At 39.2% G+C, this 20,709-nt stretch overlaps 1 protein-coding gene across 4 annotated transcripts in view; it reads left to right on the plus strand.

Annotated features, from left to right (window-relative positions):
• clip2 (CAP-GLY domain containing linker protein 2) overlaps nt 1-20,709 on the plus strand; it is a 43,198-nt gene that overhangs the window by 5,864 nt on the left and 16,625 nt on the right. For all 4 annotated transcript variants that reach the window (XM_020048559.3, XM_020048560.3, XM_010902287.4 and 1 more), the window contains exons 3-6: nt 1,722-2,263; nt 11,552-11,676; nt 13,044-13,257; nt 18,309-18,506. In XM_020048559.3, the coding sequence (XP_019904118.2) occupies nt 1,722-2,263; nt 11,552-11,676; nt 13,044-13,257; nt 18,309-18,506 (1,079 nt within the window). The remainder of the gene's footprint in view (nt 1-1,721; nt 2,264-11,551; nt 11,677-13,043; nt 13,258-18,308; nt 18,507-20,709) is intronic.

A 20,709-nucleotide genomic window follows, 5' to 3' on the forward strand; every position in this document is an offset into this window, starting at 1 on the left:
TGTTGTAAAAATGCCTTTATAAATACATTTGATTGATTGATTGATGTAACCAATCGTTTATTTGATGATCTAGATGACACCGATCATTAGTAATAGTGGTGAACGTGGTGTCTTTGGGATCAAGCCGTTGTGAACATTGACAGGAGATTTTTGGCAGGGCAAAGAGCTGGTTGGACAGAGTTAGAAAATTAAGACATTATGCCATTACATAATACAGTAAAAATCACATTGATCAGAACTTCCAACATTTCATAAATGTTCAACATTTCACACACGTTTGTGACTGTTTTATTGTTTTAATGGTTCATCATTCCTTACTGGTTCAATAAAGGGTTGAATATAGTCCAAATATGCTACACATGTAGATATAAAAGGCCTTCTCTAAAGCCTTTACAAACAAACATTAGTCATGGCCATGAGAGAGTAGCTGTTAGAAGCAGGCACTACATATCAAATGGCACATTATCATCGAAACATTGCTGTACTTTTGACCAGAGTGCTGTGGTTCCTTGTTTACTGCAGTGCACTACATTGGGACACGGTATTCACTGGGAACAGTCATAGTAAGGGTTTCCAGCATCTTCTTGACTTTGGCAAGAGAAGCTAGAATTTGATTTATCAGTGATGCTTGAATGGAATCTCCACACAAACTAGCTACTGCTGTTTTTCCCAATGAGATATCTGCTGACACACTGAGGTCACTTATGATGAATCTTCGTTTTGTGTTACTGTTTAAGTTCACTTACTTTAACACCATTTTCTGATTGTTTAAACACATATTTCGAGGTCATATTGGTAAATAGAACAAAATAAAATGTTGTTTACTTTAATACCCATTTCACAGTCATGTCTATCCGTTTTACAACATACGGGAGCAATTGGGGCATAAAAGCAGTCATCGGGCCCCCTCCCCCACTCCGGGGGTGTCAGAGAGTCTTGGCACCAACCGTATCCACTCATTCTCACACAGTGCAGTTTAGCCAGCGTGGCAGACCACACGCTAATTGCACCCTGCTCCGGTGTCTTTCTCACCAGAATGGACAGTGCTCATCTAAACAGCATGCGTTCAAGAGCAAAAGCACCACATCTGTGATGCAGTGTGGCAAGGTTAATCATCAGTAAATTAGAGACAATCTCGCTGACCCACTTTTCAATAGGGATGTGGAGTAATGCCTAAAATTGCATAAACTGTTATGTTGAATGCAGCACGGGATGATTTTTCGCTCTGCAGTTTTGTGCTGTGATATGACAACATTTTATGAATAGATTCTGAATAGGTCGCAGTTTCTGACTTGAGAATGGTTTCATCTTCAGGATTGGCATAAACAAGTACTTGCAAATGGTTCACCAAGTATTTGGTGCTTGCAAAGGTTTGTAAAGGGATAATATGAATAATAATAATAATAATGATGAGTTGTTAATGTGGATGTTCATTACGTTGCATTTATCATTCCTGAATTCCTTATTTCAGTACTGCTGAATGCATGTTGTGTGCAACATTGGTCTTTGAGATAAGTTCTGTTGTTTGGTTGATTTTCCATTTTATCTGTTTGTAGAGCTTTATGTATGACCTGTTTTCTCCTTTGTACAACACGTTCCTGGGAATCCTGCACTGCTCTACATCTTTTTAATCAAAGGCCATACATAGATGGTTATTTGAATATAGTAATTAAATTAATAGCCTAAATGTTCTTATTCTCTGTCACCCACCACTTTCCCAGATCCTCCACACAAGCAGACCTCCCCACTCCCCAGCAGCAATGCCTCGGACAAGTCGAGCTCCAAGACGTCTGAGGTTGGGGATGATGTCTTGGGGGACTACGTTGTTGGCGAAAGTGTCTGGGTCAATGGGGTCAAACCAGGCGTGATCGCCTACCTGGGCGAGACTCAGTTCGCCCCTGGACAGTGGGCAGGAGTGGTTCTCAATGACTTGTTGGGGAAAAACGACGGCTCCGTGGGTGGCGTGCGTTACTTTGAGTGCCAGCCCCACCAGGGCATCTTCACACGGCCTTCCAAGCTCACCCGACAACCCGTGGGCGATGGAAGCGATGGCCATGCCAATGATTCGCTGACTGCTCAGAACCTGACCCTCCATGGTGGCAATGGCGCCTCACCTGCTAGTCAACGCGTTGTAATGCCACTCAGGGAAGGCATGCTCAACAGCTCGGTGAAGACCGGTAATGAGTCTGGGTCAAACATGTCCGACAGTGGCTCAGTCAAGAAAGGTGGGGATAAAGACCTTCGAGTGGGAGACCGTGTATTGGTGAGTCTGTGCCCACTCATTCATACACACAATCACTCATGGGTTCTGGGTTGCCAGTTTGGTTCAGTCTCTGGGTGAAATACCATACATTCAAATTTTTCTTTGTTTTTGTACCCACATACCATTCAAAAAACTCTGGAAGCTCTGGAAAAATCTGGGAACGGTTTTCATTGGTTAGACAGATGCTGGAAATTTACAATGGTTGTTAAAATGAAGAGCATGCTTGCTTTGATCCTTGCTCCAAGAAAGCAATGGTTTACAAAGGAACGAAGGCATTCATTAAAATGACTACGAATGCAGTGGCCAATCCAGCCTAAATGACAGGTAGCACATAATTCCAAACCAGGGCTTATTCACCATATGTTATGGTATATCTGAAGGCCTAATGGACACTTAGTCACAAATAATGGCCATTAACATTCCATGCCTTGTTAGAACAATTGTTTTATCAGTGGTCTTAACAAAGTCTGTTCCCCAAATCTACACATACATGGTACTATTGCACTGTACCATCTATGTGTAATGTTTGTGCAGTGGTAGGAAGTAGGCACAGGTAGAACAGAGATGTCCAGCAACAGGTAAGTTTAATTTCAGTGAAACAACTCACAAAAGAACAGCATTCAATGATAAACAACAACTAACAAAGAACTGAACCAATGACAGTACCAGAGGCGTCGCAAGGATCATAATACAATCGGGGCTTAGCCCCCCCCCCCCCCACCCCCCCGCGACAGAAAGTCCAGGGTTTTGAATGTACATGCGGAAAATTTCGATGTACACGCTAGCAATGTCTGCATTGCCATAAAGCGCAATCACAATTATAGTTTAATATATATGGGGATATTTATTTTTTTGGGACCATTTGAAATCTGGGGCTATTCATAAAAGATGGCTAACGACGCCACTGGACATAACTAAATACAAGGACTAACGAGACAACACAAAACAGGTGAAAACCAACACAGGTGAATGACATGGACTAATTTACTAAAGACAGGAACACCAAATAAGGGCACACAAGGGCTCACAAACAATAAAACAAAAACAAGGACTGGAACGATCCCGTTAGGCTGGAATCGTTACACTATGAACAGGCACTATTGGGCTTTGTTCAAAACTAATGCACTATATGATCCATTAAGAGCAGGAGTATTTGTATATTCATCTGATTACATAGGTGACATATAAGCACTATAAATGTGGTAGCCTATGATATCTGTGGGCCACGGCGCATTTGTCAACATCATTTATATAATGTATTACCCTGCAGTGTGTCATAAACAAGAAAAAAAATTTGTGTTTGGTGCACTCACAATTTGTAATTATATAGAGCATAATTTCACTCTGCAAATTTTTATGTGGAAGATAATTGAATTGCACTGGTGTAGAATGTACTTACTTACTCACCCATGGCTATATCTATCAAACCTCCATTTTAAATCACAGTTAATGATAATGAAACTCTGTGGATCTTGGCTTTAAAGCTAAATCTCTGTGTCATGTCTCAAGCCAGCTCCTAGATAAACAGGAAGTTAGAGGAAGCAATAGCCAAGAGGAGACCTATGTTGCTGACTTTCTTTATCTGCACTGCTGGCAGGCACGCAGACTGTTGTCTGTGAATCCCAGTGCAGTCATCCGTCCATCCAACCCACTACTCTGTTTTGCCTTGCGGCTTTCACACTTTGCGTCACGATTCCCCTCACAGTTTTCTTGTCCTTCTCATTAAGATTTGAAAAACAACATTGTCCTCCGTTTCACAGAGTACAGGTGCTGGACATAAAATTTTAATATCATCAAAAAGTTGATTTATTTCAGTAATTCCATTCAAAAAGTGAAACTTGTATATTATATTCATTCATTACACACAGACTGATATATTTCAAATGTTTATTTCTTTTAAGTGGGATGATTATAACTGACAACTAATGAAAATCCCAAATTCAGTATCTCAGAAAATTAGAATATTACTTTAGACCAATACAAAAAAAAGATTTTTAGAAATGTTGGCCAACTGAAAAGTATAAACATGAAAAGTATGAGCATGTACAGCACTCAATACTTAGTTGGGGCTCCTTTTGCCTGAATTACTGCAGCAATGTGGCGTGGCATGGAGTCGATCAGTCTGTGGCACTGCTCAGGTGTTATGAGAGCCCAGGTTGCAATGATAGTGGCCTTCAGCTCTTCTGCGTTGTTGGGTCTGGCGTATCGCATCTTCCTCTTCACAATACCCCATAGATTTCTATAGGGTTAAGGTCAGGCGAGTTTGCTGGCCAATTAAGAACAGGGATACCATGGTCCTTAAACCAGGTACTGGTAGCTTTGGCACTGTGTGCAGGTGCCAAGTCCTGTTGGAAAATGAAATCTGCATCTCCATAAAGTTGGTCATCAGCAGGAAGCATGAAGTGCTCTAAAACTTCCTGGTAGATGGATGCGTTGACCTTGGACCTCAGAAAACACAGTGGACCAACACCAGCAGATGACATGGCACCCCAAACCATCACTGGACTTCAAGCAACGTGGATTCTGTGCCCCTCCTCTCTTCCTCCAGCCTCTGAGACCTTGATTTCCAGAGGAAATGCAAAATGTACTTTCATCAGAGAACATAACTCCGCAGCAGTCCAGTCCTTTTTGTCTTTAGCCCAGGCGAGACGCTTCTGACGCTGTGTCTTTTTCAAGGGTGGCTTGACACAAGGAATGCGACAGCTGAAACCCATGTCTTGCATATGTCTGTGCATGGAGGTTCTTGAAGCACTGACTCCAGTTGCAGTCCACTCTTTGTGAATCTCCCCCACATTTTTAAATGGGTTTTGTTTCACAATCCTCTCCAGGGTGCGGTTATCCCTATTGCTTGTACACTTTTTTCTACCACATCTTTTCATTCCCTTTGCCTCTCTATTAATGTGCTTGGACACAGAGCTCTGTGAACAGCCAGCCTCTTTAGCTATGACCTTTTGTGTCTTGCCCTCCTTGTGCAAGGTGTCAGTGGTCGTCTTTTGGACAGCTGTCAAGTCAGGAGTCTTCCCCATGATTGTGTTGCCTACAGAACTAGACTGAGAGACCATTTAAAGGCCTTTGCAGGTGTTTTGGGTTAATTAGCTGATTAGAGTGTGGCACCAGGTGTCTTCAATATTGGACCTTTTCACAATATTCAAATTTTCTGAGATACTGAATTTGGGTTTTTCATTAGTTGTCAGTTATAATCATCAAAATTAAAAGAAATAAACACTTGAAATATATCCGTCTGTGAGGAATGAATGTATACATTATACAAGTTTCACTTTTTGAATGGAATTACTGAAATAAATCAACCTTTTGATGATATTCAAATTTTATAACCAGCACATGTATGTTTTATTTCACAGGAACATGGTTTTGGAAGTGTTTGTGCAGTTTAAGTTAACATGAACTACATTATCATGGTTGAAGCCAGGCCCATGTATTTTAGTAATTTAGCTGTTGCTCTTACCCAGAAAGACTTGCATACATTATTGATTGCATTTATTAGTACAAATACTTTAATTTATATATGTGGCCCAGTGATGAATAAGGTTTTCAACTGACCAAACATTTTAATAGGTTAAAATCCTATTTTCAAACAATGTATTTAAAGTGTTTTCATTTAGAATCATGTGACGACACCAGTCGAAATGTCATACGGGATAATGTTAATTAATTTTCTATGTTTTATGATAAAAGAAAATCTTAAGTCAAGTATACTTAATGAATATATAAAGTGAGGCAGTAACCAATATTTAGAGCTCAGAAAGGAATACTTGCACAATAATCTCTTCTCATTATAATAGGTTTTCTAAGTTAAGTTAAGTTCTTTATCTACATTTTAACTCTGCAAAGTGATTTAAGATGCAAAATATCTGAAAATGTTTTGTAGTACTTGGCATCATACTTTTAATATTTTCTCAACTCCATAAAACGAAATAATGTGTTTTAATGGGAAAAATCAGCATTATCCTGCCTGACTGAAATTGTTACTTGGTCTGACACTTTATGAGAACACACATGAATTATAATTTTTATACAACTTACACATAATTGATGTTCATAAATAATTCATGTTTATGTTATGCGAAGGGAGTCACACTGAGGGAGCTACACTTTAAAGAACTACAGACCCCCTCAGTGTAGTTTATTTCCCAGATTTGGCAATTGTACAAATGTTTAACATTTCCCTTTAAATATATATAGATTTTTTTAAATCATATTTTTGAATATCAAAACAGCACAACTTTTCAACATCAGGTTTAACTCACTACTGAAAAGTACCTTGAACCATTTCATTGAAGATACATACTCACTCAACAATTTCTTTGAGCAACAAATTATAAATAAGAGGTTATTCAGACAATATAAGGTCTCATAGCAGTTGAATTTACCGCCACTGAAGAGAGAAAAAAACTACATTGTGATGTCACTAGAGTGGATGGTCTTTTCTTAATGTGGTGAATTCCCCAATATGGCAGGTTGGACATTCATGTAATTTAATTAGATTCATTTCCTTGTGATCTGTGGTGCCCACAGAGAGTTAAAACACCAGTCTTATGTTACATCTGAAAGACGGCACCCTTCACAGGACAATGTCCCATTAACTGCCCTGGGATTGATCTCCAGACCAGAGAAAAGTGAACCCTACTGGCCTTCCAACTTCCATTCAGTAACTGACCAGAACAAACCCCTTATTAGCTTCGTAGACACCCTGGCAGTGGGGTGCATGGTGATGCTGGCTTACTTATCCCTCTGTCAACAATTTGCAACTTCCCTGAATCTGTTCAGTGGTAAAAACGATCAATAAAAACTGTCAAAATTCACACCGTAACGTGTGCGCAACACCTTTCTTCTGGGCGTTAAAACAACTACAATAAAAGTGGAAATAGAAAACGGTGTTAAAGAGAACTTATGTTTTATTAAATCAGTTTGGGAGAGGTAAATATCAAGACTCTTCCAGCAAGCACATCTCGCCAAACTATTCTGATTCTTATCACACGGCTTGCTCAACCAGAAGGTTCTTGGTGGAACACAGTACTCAATTTACAATAAGGAGCCGCTAGTGCACAACATGACAAGGCACTGAACCACGCTGCTTAGATTAATGTGACTGAAACTTCACTTTTTAGAGTCAAGAAGCGAGGCTGTTCCACTGACAGTAATCCTATGACACAGAAGTGATGTAATATACTGTATGTATTTCACTGTTGTCAGTGTTTCCCCAGAGGCAGCAGAGGGAGCTTGACAACCTCCATAATTTGTTTTACACACTGGTTTGTTAATTGCCCAATCCCTTACTCAGGCTGGGGGCAGTAACCAGACCAGCGTGGCCTGAGACAGATTATAGGTGGTGTGTCTAAGTTAGATGCCTCCTATGTTTCACTATCAACATGAGGGAGTGGCCTTTATAGTTAACCTTTCGATAATGATCATTGTATCTTGACAAATGCAGATATTCATAATATTTATTATTAGCATGTGTGTATTCATCGATCAGTTCACAACACTCAACATTAATTGTACAGTTTTCAACCTTAAACATCTTCTGTTGTTCTTAAAACATGTCACAATAAAATAAAATCACATTAATTAGTATGAATACAACTTTGTAATCCATTGGGAATTACATGCTAATTGTAATATATGCTCATTGCTGTTTCCATTAAGGAATTTACAGTAGTTTCTTCTCTGGCCCACTCACAAAAAGCTCTCTTGTGTCTCCGGATCAGTGAGAAGAGGTGACTCCAAAACACTGTGGCAGTATTCATGAGTCAGATGTTTTGAAGAGAACAAAAGCGCTATTCTCCTCCAACTCATTCAGTGACAGACATTTTCCCTGTCTACTACATTCTCATACAAAAAAACATTCTCTCTTTATAATGCGTTAAGATGCTATGACAACGGTTTTAGGGCTTTATATTATTTTACTTCATGAGGCATTATACAGCCTTGTCATAATATTCTGTGGATGTAATTGTAGATGTTTATTGGCAATTAATAGCGCCTGTGTTATAGAATATAACGTAACATGAGCTGTACATAATGCATCTGCTAATAGTACATTATGATGACATTAGTCATTGTTTACCAAATGTTTAAATGTAGCCGATTTCTCTACGTAGAGAAGCCTTATGAAGTGCTATCATTCATTTGTACAGCAATATCATTGTACTATATTTCATATTTGCCTTTGGTTGCCATCTCATATCATTTAGAAAACAAAATCTTCTCATAGCCAGAAGCAGAATAAATATGTCTGCCTGTGAAAGAACAGGACAGTCCTTTGGGAGATGGAGAGCGTGAAAGCTATGCCAGGTTTTGCCATCAGATTGAAACTACCGTACACACACACACACACACACATTTAGATTCAATTTCATTGTTATGCTCCTTGTGAATCTTTGAGTAAGAAATACATACTGGATTAGATGTTGTAATTGTTTGGCAAGCTATTCATATCCTGTAGATGTTGAAAGAGATAATATTTAGAATTGAAAATCTGTATTATTATATTGGTTTATTTGTGGTTTTAGTTTTGTAGATTGAGAAAAGGGTATATGACTATTTGCCCATTGATTACAGATTACATGACAATGAAGGTAATGACAACATTCCAGTACTCAAATTTTGTAATAGTAATCTGATGACTTCACTTTCTATCACAGACGTATTGTTTTTAAATTAACAATGTGGCCCTATTATTCCATAGATGAAACAAAGAAAAAGTTATCTGAACATCTTTCAATGTTTTTCAAAAAAAATTCATTGGTGTTCAACAATTAATGTTGGTGCTAATAGTGAGTTACATTAAATTATCAGAAATTAACCAATATATAAAAATGTGATAGATCTGATCAACAGAATGATAGTGGTCTCTTGCATATATTTATTTTTTGTATTGACATTGATGTCGATGTCTTCCACAACTTATAAGAAACAAATGTATGTCAAAACCATTCATTCCAGTGTGCTGAAACTGATTGTGCTGGGTGTCTGCTTAGACAGATCTCAAACCTGCTGGCCGTTCTTCAGTTTGTCTGACTGAACTAGTGTAATGGGCTGTGACCTCTTTTCAGATGCTGAATGTAGGCCATATCAGCTTTTCCACTCATGCATGATTACACATCTGCATTGTTACTGGGTTGTCAACTCTTAAAGTCATCCCAAGACACCCCGTAGTGTCAGTATGTTAAATATACTGTACAGTACTAATGTATAGTAGCATAGGTGTGACAGGTAGCCAAGTTGTTAGAGGATCTGACCAGTAACATAAAGATTCCCAGATTTTATCCCTGAGTTGACAGGGTGAAAAGTATTTTCTTTTTTTACTCATGAATCATTTTATTAACACATTTTATTAATACACCACACCTGTCTCCTCTAATTTTGCATCTTATTTATAATTAGGGATGCCTGGAGAAAGTTGTATTTCTCTGAAATGAAAACGGGGGGCCCTTCCTTCAGCAAAATACATTTTCATGTGACCCTCCATGACCACTTGATAAAAAGAAGTGACCCTCCCCTGGAGACTGAAATATTCCACAATTTATAGCCTGCATAAAACCATAGAAAGTCTAGTCTAAATGTGATGTTGGTTCTTTTCACATTTCAGTATTAAATCATTCCATTAGGAATTTTAGAATGGCTTCAAATAAGTTCTGAGTTTTGTATAGGCTTATGCCGGCTCAGCATTTTGATAACCATGTAAGTGTCATCAGGACAACATTTTTGCTTCAATTAACTCTACACAAAATATGTTTGCTTACATTTAGCCAATATTAAAGTGAACTTGTCCTATAGGAATTTACACAGTTATCGAAATAGTGAGGGGGTGTACTGGAAACACAGGTTTGATCCAAAAATTGCCTATGGAAGAAATGAATGGTGTACGTATAAAAAGAGAAGCTTTTCCAGTTTTGCTGCACGGTTTTAGGGGATTATGACTCATACTGATTCAATATAATAACACAGTTGTGATCATAAGTTTGCATATCCTGGCAGAAATTGTGAAGTTTTGGCATTGATTTGGAAAATATGATCACTATCCTTTCGTTTAAGTATAGTGATCATATGAAGCCATTTATTATCACATTGTTTTTTGGCTCCTTTTTAAATCATAATGCATACCTTTGAATGTTTACATACCCTTGAATGTTTGACATAGTTACAGACACTCAAGGTGACACACATAAGGTGAAAATGGCAATTAAAGGTGAATTTCCCACACCTGTGACTTTTTAAATTGCAATTAGTGTCTGTGTATAAACAGTCAATCAGTTTGTTAGCTCTCACGTGGATGCACTGAGCAGGCTAGATACTGAACCATGGGCAGCAGAAAATAACTATCAAAAGGCCTGCATAACAAGGTAATGTAACTTTATAAAGATGGAAAAGAATATAAAAAAATATCCAAAGCCCTGCAAATGCCAGTCAGTACTGTTCAATCACTTATTAAGAAGTGGAACATTTGCGTATCTCTAGATACCAATCCAAGGTCAGGTAGACCAAGAAAGATAGATCTCACTCTGGAGAGATCTCAAATGTACGGTTCTTCCAATACGACCAAAGACTTTGCATGACCTGGAGGCATTTTGTCAAGACGAATGGGCAGCTATACCACCTGCAAGAATGTGGGGCCTCAAAAGACTGCACGCTGTCATTTATGCTAAAAGGGGCAGTACACAGTATTAAGAACTTAGGGTATGCAGAATTTTTTTATTTGTTTTGTTTTATGATTGTGCCATTCTGTTATGACCTACAGTTGAATGTGAATCCCATAAGAAATAAAAGACGTTTTGCCTGCTCACATGTTTTGCCTGTTTTGCCTGCTCTTTACAAATGGCACAAATGGTTACCAATTCTCCAAGGGTATGCAAACTTTTGTGCACAACTCAAAATAATAATTAAAATCAGTGATTATTTTAAATGCCGGAACAAACAATGAAGGCAAATGGAGTGATCTTGGAGGCATCAACATTAATGTGTGATTCTGAACTAGCTAAAGTGTAGCATTTGATGAAACGGAAGGTTGCAACCTGTCTTAAATAGAAAGAGGAGATTCTGATTCATCATCAACCTAACATAGTCTTTTGCTAGATATTTATGTAAGAAGTCTGCGTTAGGGCTGGCAGGTAACTGGGACATGGGCCTGTATGGTAACCCCTTGTTGAGCTCGACATGCAAATGAACAGTTTCCCTGTATTTTCTCTTGATATGCATTGCATTCTGGACATGATCATTAATCATTAATATATTGCATCGTACCTTCATGCTCCTTTGTGTTTTTAGGTGGGGGGCACTAAGACAGGGGTTGTTCGCTACGTGGGGGAGACTGACTTTGCCAAGGGCGAGTGGTGTGGTGTGGAGCTGGACGAGCCCCTGGGGAAGAATGACGGTGCGGTGGCTGGAACCAGGTCTGTCTCTTCTCCCCTCTCTCTCTGCCTTGGTGTTTATGTCTCCCAAGGTCTCACTCCTTCTGTATGTCTCTCTATCCCGCAATCGTGCACGCTCTTGCTCTTGAGTATATAACGCATACTCTGTCTGCATTTCTTGTTTATTCCCCCTTGATAGTTCTCTTTCTTTGTTTTGTCATTATCTCTCTTTGTCGTGGACACCCTCTATAATGCATTACATACTGTAAACACATTTCTGCTTGCTTCTCTTATTCTTTTGACATTTGCTTTTGCAATGACTTCAGGGCAAGTCATGTTTTTATTTTATTTCTTGTTTAAATATAACATATTTTATCCATCTCTAAAATATTTTATCCATCTCTACTACAATCATTATATGTTATAGTAACACCCTGATATCATTGTGTATGTGTGTGTCTTCCTGTCTCCATCCTGGGCTTGAAAAGAGGAGAAATTACAGGCTGTGTGTGGTTTTGCCTATGATGGAATGTCACCAGAGATGTTTCAAAACCATGAAACATTCTAACTTGACCAGTGACCACTGTACCAAAAATAAAGTATGCTACTTTTAGACTGTGTTGTCACAGATAATTTTTGGATGGATCAATCATCATGTCACCAGAAAAATCTGGAAATTAATGAGTGTAATGCTGCAGAGAAAACTGTGGGAACCTAGTGAGAAGAGAAGTGTTGAGAGCATCTATCCTTGCAACACACCAGTGCTGAGGGAGGAAGAGTACAAAATGGTCTTAACCGTTGTCACATGTTGTATTCTGTGTGTCAGGAAGTGAGTGATCCACTTATCTCATTTGTCTTGTGTTAGTTCAAGGACAATGGTTTGAGTTAAACCCATGTTAAGAGAATTGTTACATTTTTTACTAGGGAACATACTACCACTGTTGTGTTTTATTTAGTTAATGTTAGAGAGTGAATTGATTGTTTTTACCATCACTGTGTCTATAAATTAACCTGTGTCAATTGAACTAATTGAGATGGTGGTCGCCTGTCTTGGAAATAAGTCACGTCTTGTTTAACTTCATATGCAGTCTCATGTCCAAGTCTTGTCTTTATTTTAGCTGATTATCTACTCTCCATAACCTCCAAATGGCGTGTAACATTAACGAGACGTTAACTTTACTTGCATGAAAACTGAAATGTGATCAGTGTCTGCTAAGAGCATAAGGCAATGTGTGTTCTTAACTTGTGTAGCTGCAGTGTTTTTTAGTATCACAAGAATCCTTGAAATTAAATCATATTAAATCACATTAGTGCACACCACTAGTACCTACCCACTGAGCAGGATCTGTTACATTTTCTCTTTTAGAAAAGATATCTCATCTCCTATCCTTTTCCGTCATTTAACCCAGGTACTTCCAGTGCCCACCCAAGTTTGGTCTGTTTGCGCCCATCCACAAGGTGATCCGCATTGGCTTCCCGTCCACGAGCCCGGCCAAGGCCAAAAAGAGCAAACGTATGGCCATGGGAGTGTCATCGTTGGCGCACAGCCCCAGCAGTTCATCCATCAGCTCTGTTAGTTCTGTGGCTTCCTCAGTGGGTGGGCGACCCAGCCGCACGGGCCTGGTGAGAGATCCACATGCATGCATTGTCACACACACAGCAACGTATTGCAAGTCTAATGGGGTGGTATGTGCACATCAGTTAAGAGCTTAGGGAGGACAGCGTAGAAAAAAGGTATACCTGGAGGCTAACATAATGCTTCTAGAGTGTTTAACACTAGGGCTTCAGAAATGTATAATTTAAAATATAAATTGAATCTTGCCCCCTTCAGTCCTTCACAGTAAAAAAATTATAATTAGAAAAAATAATATGGTTACTAGAATAATTTTTTAAATAAAATGTTTGTGTTATAAGAGATCATTTTTAGGTTCCCAAAAACCGATTTTGGCCAATAAAATGCCAAATAACCACATTTCCATGTGTATGTAGAGGTAGCATAAAGCCGAGACTAGAAAGCACACTACTTGTATCACACAAATTGAAAATGTTCCAGTAATTTTCTTATTGGCGGGATGTTTTTGACCTGTCAATACTACATTATAATGGTGATCTTTGTAATAGATTTGAAGGCATTTGTATGACATCCTGTGGTTGCACAATGGTATTACACAATGATTATATTCTAAAACTGCAATTTATGACAAATATCAGGTATTTTGTGTGGGAAATTATAATATTCTAGCTCCTCCTAAGATGATTTTCCACCTGCTGCGACTCATTGTCTCCCACCATTTTCGTTAGCTTGCTAGCTCATGAGCTAACTAAATGTTTAGTTAATATTGCTTGTGCATTGCCATGGTGCACATCTATGTAGTTCAGGGGCTCAGTGTACACTGCGGTTCACAGGAACCCACTTTCCGGAATCCTCTGTTGCTCTAGTTGTAGGACCAGGGAGTATCCTTGGAATACATATTAGAAAACCTCCTCAAACCTTACCCATTAGTGAAGTATCATCCCTGTACTAGTCATGCATTACCCCTCTTCAACCATAACCCCTCCCCTAGTTGAGCATTGTCACCCTTCCAAACACTTACTTTTGCATTGGTCAGGTATTAACCCATCTGCCAAATGTTTTTGCATTAGTCAGATCTTTCTACCAGCCACAAATGCAAATGTGTTTTTTTCTCCAAACAATATTTCAACAGCGAGCTAGCACTTATCATGTATCATTGTGATAATTATATTAATTGTAAGGATACTAACAAAAATAACTTTTAAGTAAATATGTGTTTTGCTGCTAACACCCAATCAAATATGTCTGAAATGAGCATGGTTTGCTGTAATTGATCAGAAACATGTTGTTGTACTCCCAAATTGCTACGTTTTTTTGGATAGTGTCTACAAAATTGGAATGTACGTCTCTGTACTTTGAATGCCTCCCTGTTGTGTGTCAGACTTCATATTTATAAGGGTAAGCATATCATAGTTGTGTATATAGTGCTTTGAGTTAATTAACAGTTTCCACACAGCAAGCATTAGGGTGCTTTAATTATCACGCTCTTGCTTGCTCACAATCAGTCATCTACGCATCTAGTCATCTGAGCATCTCCAGCATTCAATGTCATAATGTATCCTGTCAGCTCTGTGATGCGTGATGCTTAGAAGTTAATATATAGTCTGCCAATCCATTAAGAATACAAAAAGAAATACTGACTAACGCTTGAATCTATAGTACCAGTCAAACTTTGGACACACCTTCTCATTCAAGGATAATTGATTATTTTTACTTTTTCCAAATTGTAGAATAATAGTGATGACATCAAAGCTATTAAATAACACATATGGAATCATGTAGTAACCAAAAAAAGTATTAAACAAATCAAAATGCATTTATATTTTACATTTCTAAAAAGCAGACACGTTTTGCCTTGGTGACACCTTTGCACACTTTTGGCATTCTCTCAACCAGCTGAGGTAGTCTCCTGGAATGCTTTTCCAACAGTCATGAAGGAGTTCCCACATATGCTGAGCATTTGTTTGCTGCTTTTCCTTCACCTTGCAGTCCAACTCAGCCCAAACCATCTCAATTGGGTTGAGGTTGGGTGATTGAGGAGGCCAGGACATCTGATGCAGCACCATCACTGTCCTTATTGCTGATAGTCCCACCACCCGCAAACCCGATGGGATGGCGTATTGCTTCAGAATGCTGTGGTAGCCATGCTGGTGGAGTTTGCCTTGAATTCTAAATAAATCATAGACGGTGTCAACAGCAAAGCACCCCACACCATTACACTTCCTCCATGCTTCACAGTGGTAACCACACAGGCAGAGAACATCCGTTCACCCACTCTGCATCTCACCAAGCAAGTCTCTTCTTTTTGGTGACCTTCATTAGTGGTTTCTTTGCAGCAATTCAACCATAAAATCCCGTTCTCTGAACAATTGATGCTGAGATGTGTCTTTTACTTGAAACCTTTGAAGCATTTATTTGGGATGCAAACTGAGGGGCAGTTAATTGCCCGTTTCTGAGGCTGGTAACTAATCAGCTTATCCTCTGCAGCAGACATACAGTTGTGCTCATAAGTTTGCATACCCTGGCAGAAATTGTGAAATGTTGGCATTGATTTTGAAAATATGACTGATCATGCTTTTATTTAAGGATAGTGATCATATGATGCCATTTATTATCACATAGTTGTTTGGCTCCTTTTTAAATCATAATTATAACAGAAATCACCCAAATGGCCCTGATCAAAAGTTTACATAGCCTTTTGTTTGGCCTTGTTACAGACACACAAGGTGACACACACAAGTGAAAATGGCAATTCAAGATTAATTTACCATAACTGTGGCTTTTGAAATTGTATTTAGTGTCTGTGTATAAATAGCTAATGAGTTTGTTAGCTTTCACATGGATGCACTGAGCAGGCTAGATACTGAGCCATGGGGAGCAGAAAATAACTGTCAAAAGACCTACGTAATAAGGAAATTGAACTTTATTAAAATAGAAAAGGATATAAAATATATATCCAAAGCCTTGCAAATGCCAATCAGTACTGTTCAATCACTTATTAAGAAGTGGATTCGGGGATCTCTTGGTCAGGTAGACCAAGAAAGATTTCAGAAAGCCCGGTTACAGTATGCCTGACAACACCTTGACATGCCTCACAGGATCTTGCACACTGTAATTTGGAGTGACAAGACCAAAATCAGTTTGGAGAGGGGTCAACAAGGCCTATAATGAACAGAATACTATCCCCACTGTGAAGCATGATGGTGGCTCAGTGATGTTTTGGGGGGGTGTGAGCTCTAAAGGCATAGGAAATCTTGTGAAAATTTATGGCAAAAAAAATTATGAATGCAGCATGTATTTTCTGATGCAGCATCAGAAAATACTGGCCGACAATTAGCATTTTTCGGCACAAAAGCTGTGCATGGGATGCTCTTGGACTTTCCAGCACAACAATGACCCTAAGCGCCTGTGGGAGTCCTCATGAGAGACAGTTTCATCCTCGCGCTTGACCAACCCCCACCTTTTCACGATAACTGGCTCAAATGCATTAAGAAGGAAAATAATTCCACAAATAAACTGTTAAGAAGGCACACCTGTTAGTTGAAATGCATTGCAGGTAACAACCTCTTGAGTTTGATTTTGATCAAATCTTTGACTAGTACTATATGTTTAATGACTAATATTTGTGTCACGTGGCGTGGAGAACCAGCAATTGCGGAGTTCCAAGGTAAATTCAGCTTGATTTTGCCGACATCAAGCTCAACACGTTCTACACTCGCAAACAATACTGAACCAATCATGAAAGCTTTTCTACGAAAAACCAGATGCTCTTGATGTCCGAAGCAGACAATACTCTTGAAAGAGTGAACACTCACAAAGTTGCTGGCCCAGATGGCATCCCTGTTGGATAGCATATCTGTGTGCTAAACAGCTGGTGGGTATCTTGAAGATAGCTCAAGGCATTACTGGAACCAGGCTCCCACCCTTCCAGGATATCTATGCAAAATGACAATAGTTGAAAGCCTTCAGCATTATCAAGGACCCTTCACATCCCAGCCATGCACTGTTTATTTGCTCACTATCAGTCAGCTGTGGAATGTACTGAAGCATAGGATCTCATAATAAGAGGCAGTTTCTGTCTTCATACTGCTGAACATGGACACTTGCACCCATACACACACAAATGCGCACGCACATATAAGCACATCAGCATGAGAGTTTTGCTTTCCATCAGTTCCCTCTTTTATTCTTTTTTACTATTTTTACTACTTTCTTACTATCACTTGTTCAGATAACTAGTATAGGCAGTTGTGCTTCATGGACGATATCAGGACTTGTTAACCGGGTGTTTTGAATCCTGAATGCTTAATTTGTGTGTGATTTAAAATGTCTCCAACCTAAACTACATATACCTCAATACTCATGAAAGCCTTGATCCATGCAGGAATTAAATAACTGGTTATGCCAAATCCTCTTTTTTCCTTCATTTTGTTTTATTTAGCACCTAAATGTATTCATTTGCTCATATGTAGCCTTGTTCAAAAACCATGACTCAAAACCCATTGTGGAAAAATAGCAAAATAGGGGAAGGAACCCAATCAGTGATGTCAAACCAGTCAAATTCCTTGCTTGGAGGATCTCCAGATGTCCTCACTAGATTGTTGTAGTTGGTGCAACAGAGCATGGAAATATTCTGGAAATAACCGCTTAAAACCTCATCAAAATGTTCACGCTTTCAGATTTTTTGTATAGAGCACACTTCTGGCAGAGTAGAATATAATTTTTCCTTCATTTTCTGCGATGTTGCAAACTATCATACGGAACAACTGAAAATGATGTCCCAGCCGTTCTGAAAGAAGTCTTAATAACATAAAACAGCACGTCTGGTCGGGGTTCTTGAAAGGTAACTCTTTCCATTCAGTCTGTTTTGGCTATTACAAAGTTATCCAGACCTACAAGGGGGTCATGATGAAGACATGGTTTCCGAGGTAAACGTACACACGCCTAGTTCATGTGTAATGCTGCAATACCAATGACCTCAAACATTATCCCCCTCACTTCCTTCTTACTCTCTTTCCCTCCCTCTCCCCATATTGTTTTTCTGCTTCCAATTCATTCATCTTTTACCTACCCATTCTCCCCTCCCTCTTTCCTTCCATAGCTTACAGAAACATCATCACGATACGCCCGCAAAATCTCGGGCACCACTGCGCTGCAGGAGGCACTGAAGGAGAAGCAGCAACACATTGAGCAGCTGCTGGCCGAGAGGGACCTTGAGCGTGCCGAGGTTGCCAAGGCCACCAGCCACATCTGCGAGGTGGAGAAGGAACTCAGTGCCCTCAAAGCCCAGCAACTACAGGTAGGTGTCATGCCAAACATCTCCTTCCCACTTGTTGCCATGCCAAATATTCAGAGAGTTGGTTCGAAAATAACCCTTGTGTGTAGCAGAGTGGGTGTGTAACACTATATTTGTCACATTTGCGCACAAACAAATACAAGCACGTTCACAATCATGCAAGGAAACACTTTTACATTGACTAGCCTTGGTTACTAGAATCATAGTGGTCCTAACCTGGGAATTAAGCATCTCTGTTAGCGTAATTAAAAGCAACATGTATTCTCCCATGCATTATTTTTGCTAGCCACATGTTTTTCTATGTCAGGGACAAATTCAAGTCCAGCGCTCTCTACAAATCGCAAAACAGTGTTTATAGCAGGAACTTGGATCTTGGCCTAGGGCTAGCAATACAAAAATAGATGCATCCCATTATACTGTGTCAAAGGCACATGGCTAGGAAATATCATATATTGTTATTAATTTCACTTGAAAGTCTTCAGAGGATGTCATTTTTCCCTAGAAAGACTTAAACAAGAATGTGGCAAGGACAATTAATTAAATAGCACACAAACATTCTATTGTTCTTGCATAACAAAAACAATAAATCAGTGATTACTTTGTGAAACAGGAAGAATTTTGTTTTAAAGAATAACATTTGGGTTATGGGTACATTGAATGTTACATTTAGCAGCAACAGCTAGTGTTCCCGGGGTCCACTGTATGTCGAGCCTGATTCCAAATCTGTTGAACTGCTGTGACTAGCCATCACTTTTGTCAGGATCTTTGACCAGAAGAGGTCGAATGGTACTGTATATGTTAGACTGAGTTTTTAGTTTTATTCAGAATGTGTGGTGATAATGGTAATTAACCATATAAGCCATCTGGCTGTGGAAGGACAGTGTGTCTGCATCCAAAATTAGATCAGAGCCCATTGAGTATAATTGGGCAGTATGCAGTGACTGTGAAAGAGGTATTTCACATGACACTGTTGCCCTTGAAACAGTATTTGGGCGGAGGAGGACATAACTGCTTCACCTCACCCTACTGCAAAACTTTTGTCTAAAGGCCTATAGGTATTTGTCAAAAGTATTGCAACATTTTAAAGTCTATTGTCTTTGTGTTCTTACTGTGCTGAAAGATAACTTTTTTGCTAATCAAATAATTATATTAATTGTAAGACTTTGTTCCACATAGCATGTATTCTGGTGTCAGATAACTCGACCAGATCTTGAGCAAACACTTCACTTGATTTCATTTTGTCCCTCAAGGACATGACCTTTAAGTACCAGTACTATTCAGCAGATGCGGAAATCTTTTTGGGCCTTCCACTGTTGTATTCTTGTTTATTAGGGGTTCAAGCACGAAGTGCTGATTAGGGGTTCAAGCACGAAGTGCTGAAACCCTATTGTTATTGTACAGATTTTTATTATTATTCTTCTGCCGTAAAACGCATCGTGCAGCCCAAACCGTAAGAGCTGGAGCTTTGAAACTTTGGCATATGGTAGTACAAAAATCGAGGAGAGGTTATCAAAATATGAGCCCGATTGGCCCATAGGTGGCGCTATAGCGACCTAAAGCACGAAAGTGGTCATAACTCCTAGACCGTATGTCGTAGACTCAAGTGTCTTATATCCCTGTAATCCTTGGCTCAAGACGAACAAAACGTATATCTCCGATTTCATTTCCGCCATGATAGATTTTCCGCCATTTTGAATTTTGTCAAAAACCTACTTTTGCGAACTAGTCCCTGGATTTTTGCCCGATCGGAACCAAACCAGTGTAGAAATGTTCTATGGAGTCTGAAAATCAATAATTATCAAAAAAAAGTTTAAATTTCGATTCATGGTCGCTAGGGGGCGCAAAATTAAAGTTGTGGGAGGAGCCTATTTTACTAAAAAGGCTATAACTCAAGAAGTAGTTAAGTAAACTTCACCAACCTTGGTATACATGTGTTAGAAGTCAGTCTGAGGTCACAGTAAAAAAAACTGCATCGATTGGCCACATGGTGGCGCTATAATACGAAAAATAATACGAAAAATGTATAGACACCTGACCGTTTGTCCAAATTACTTGAAATTTGGTATGCAGTGTCTTTCCCCAAGGGGCCATGTATGCCTAAGAGGATATTGGCGTATCTCAAAAAACATGGCCGCCATTGGCCAATGAGATTTGAGCACCTATTAAACCAGGTTGACATACTCTGATCAGAACGAAACTTGGTGGG

The sequence above is a fragment of the Esox lucius genome, chromosome 7 (genome assembly GCF_011004845.1).
Source record: "Esox lucius isolate fEsoLuc1 chromosome 7, fEsoLuc1.pri, whole genome shotgun sequence".
Classification (NCBI taxonomy): Eukaryota; Metazoa; Chordata; class Actinopteri; order Esociformes; family Esocidae; genus Esox; species Esox lucius.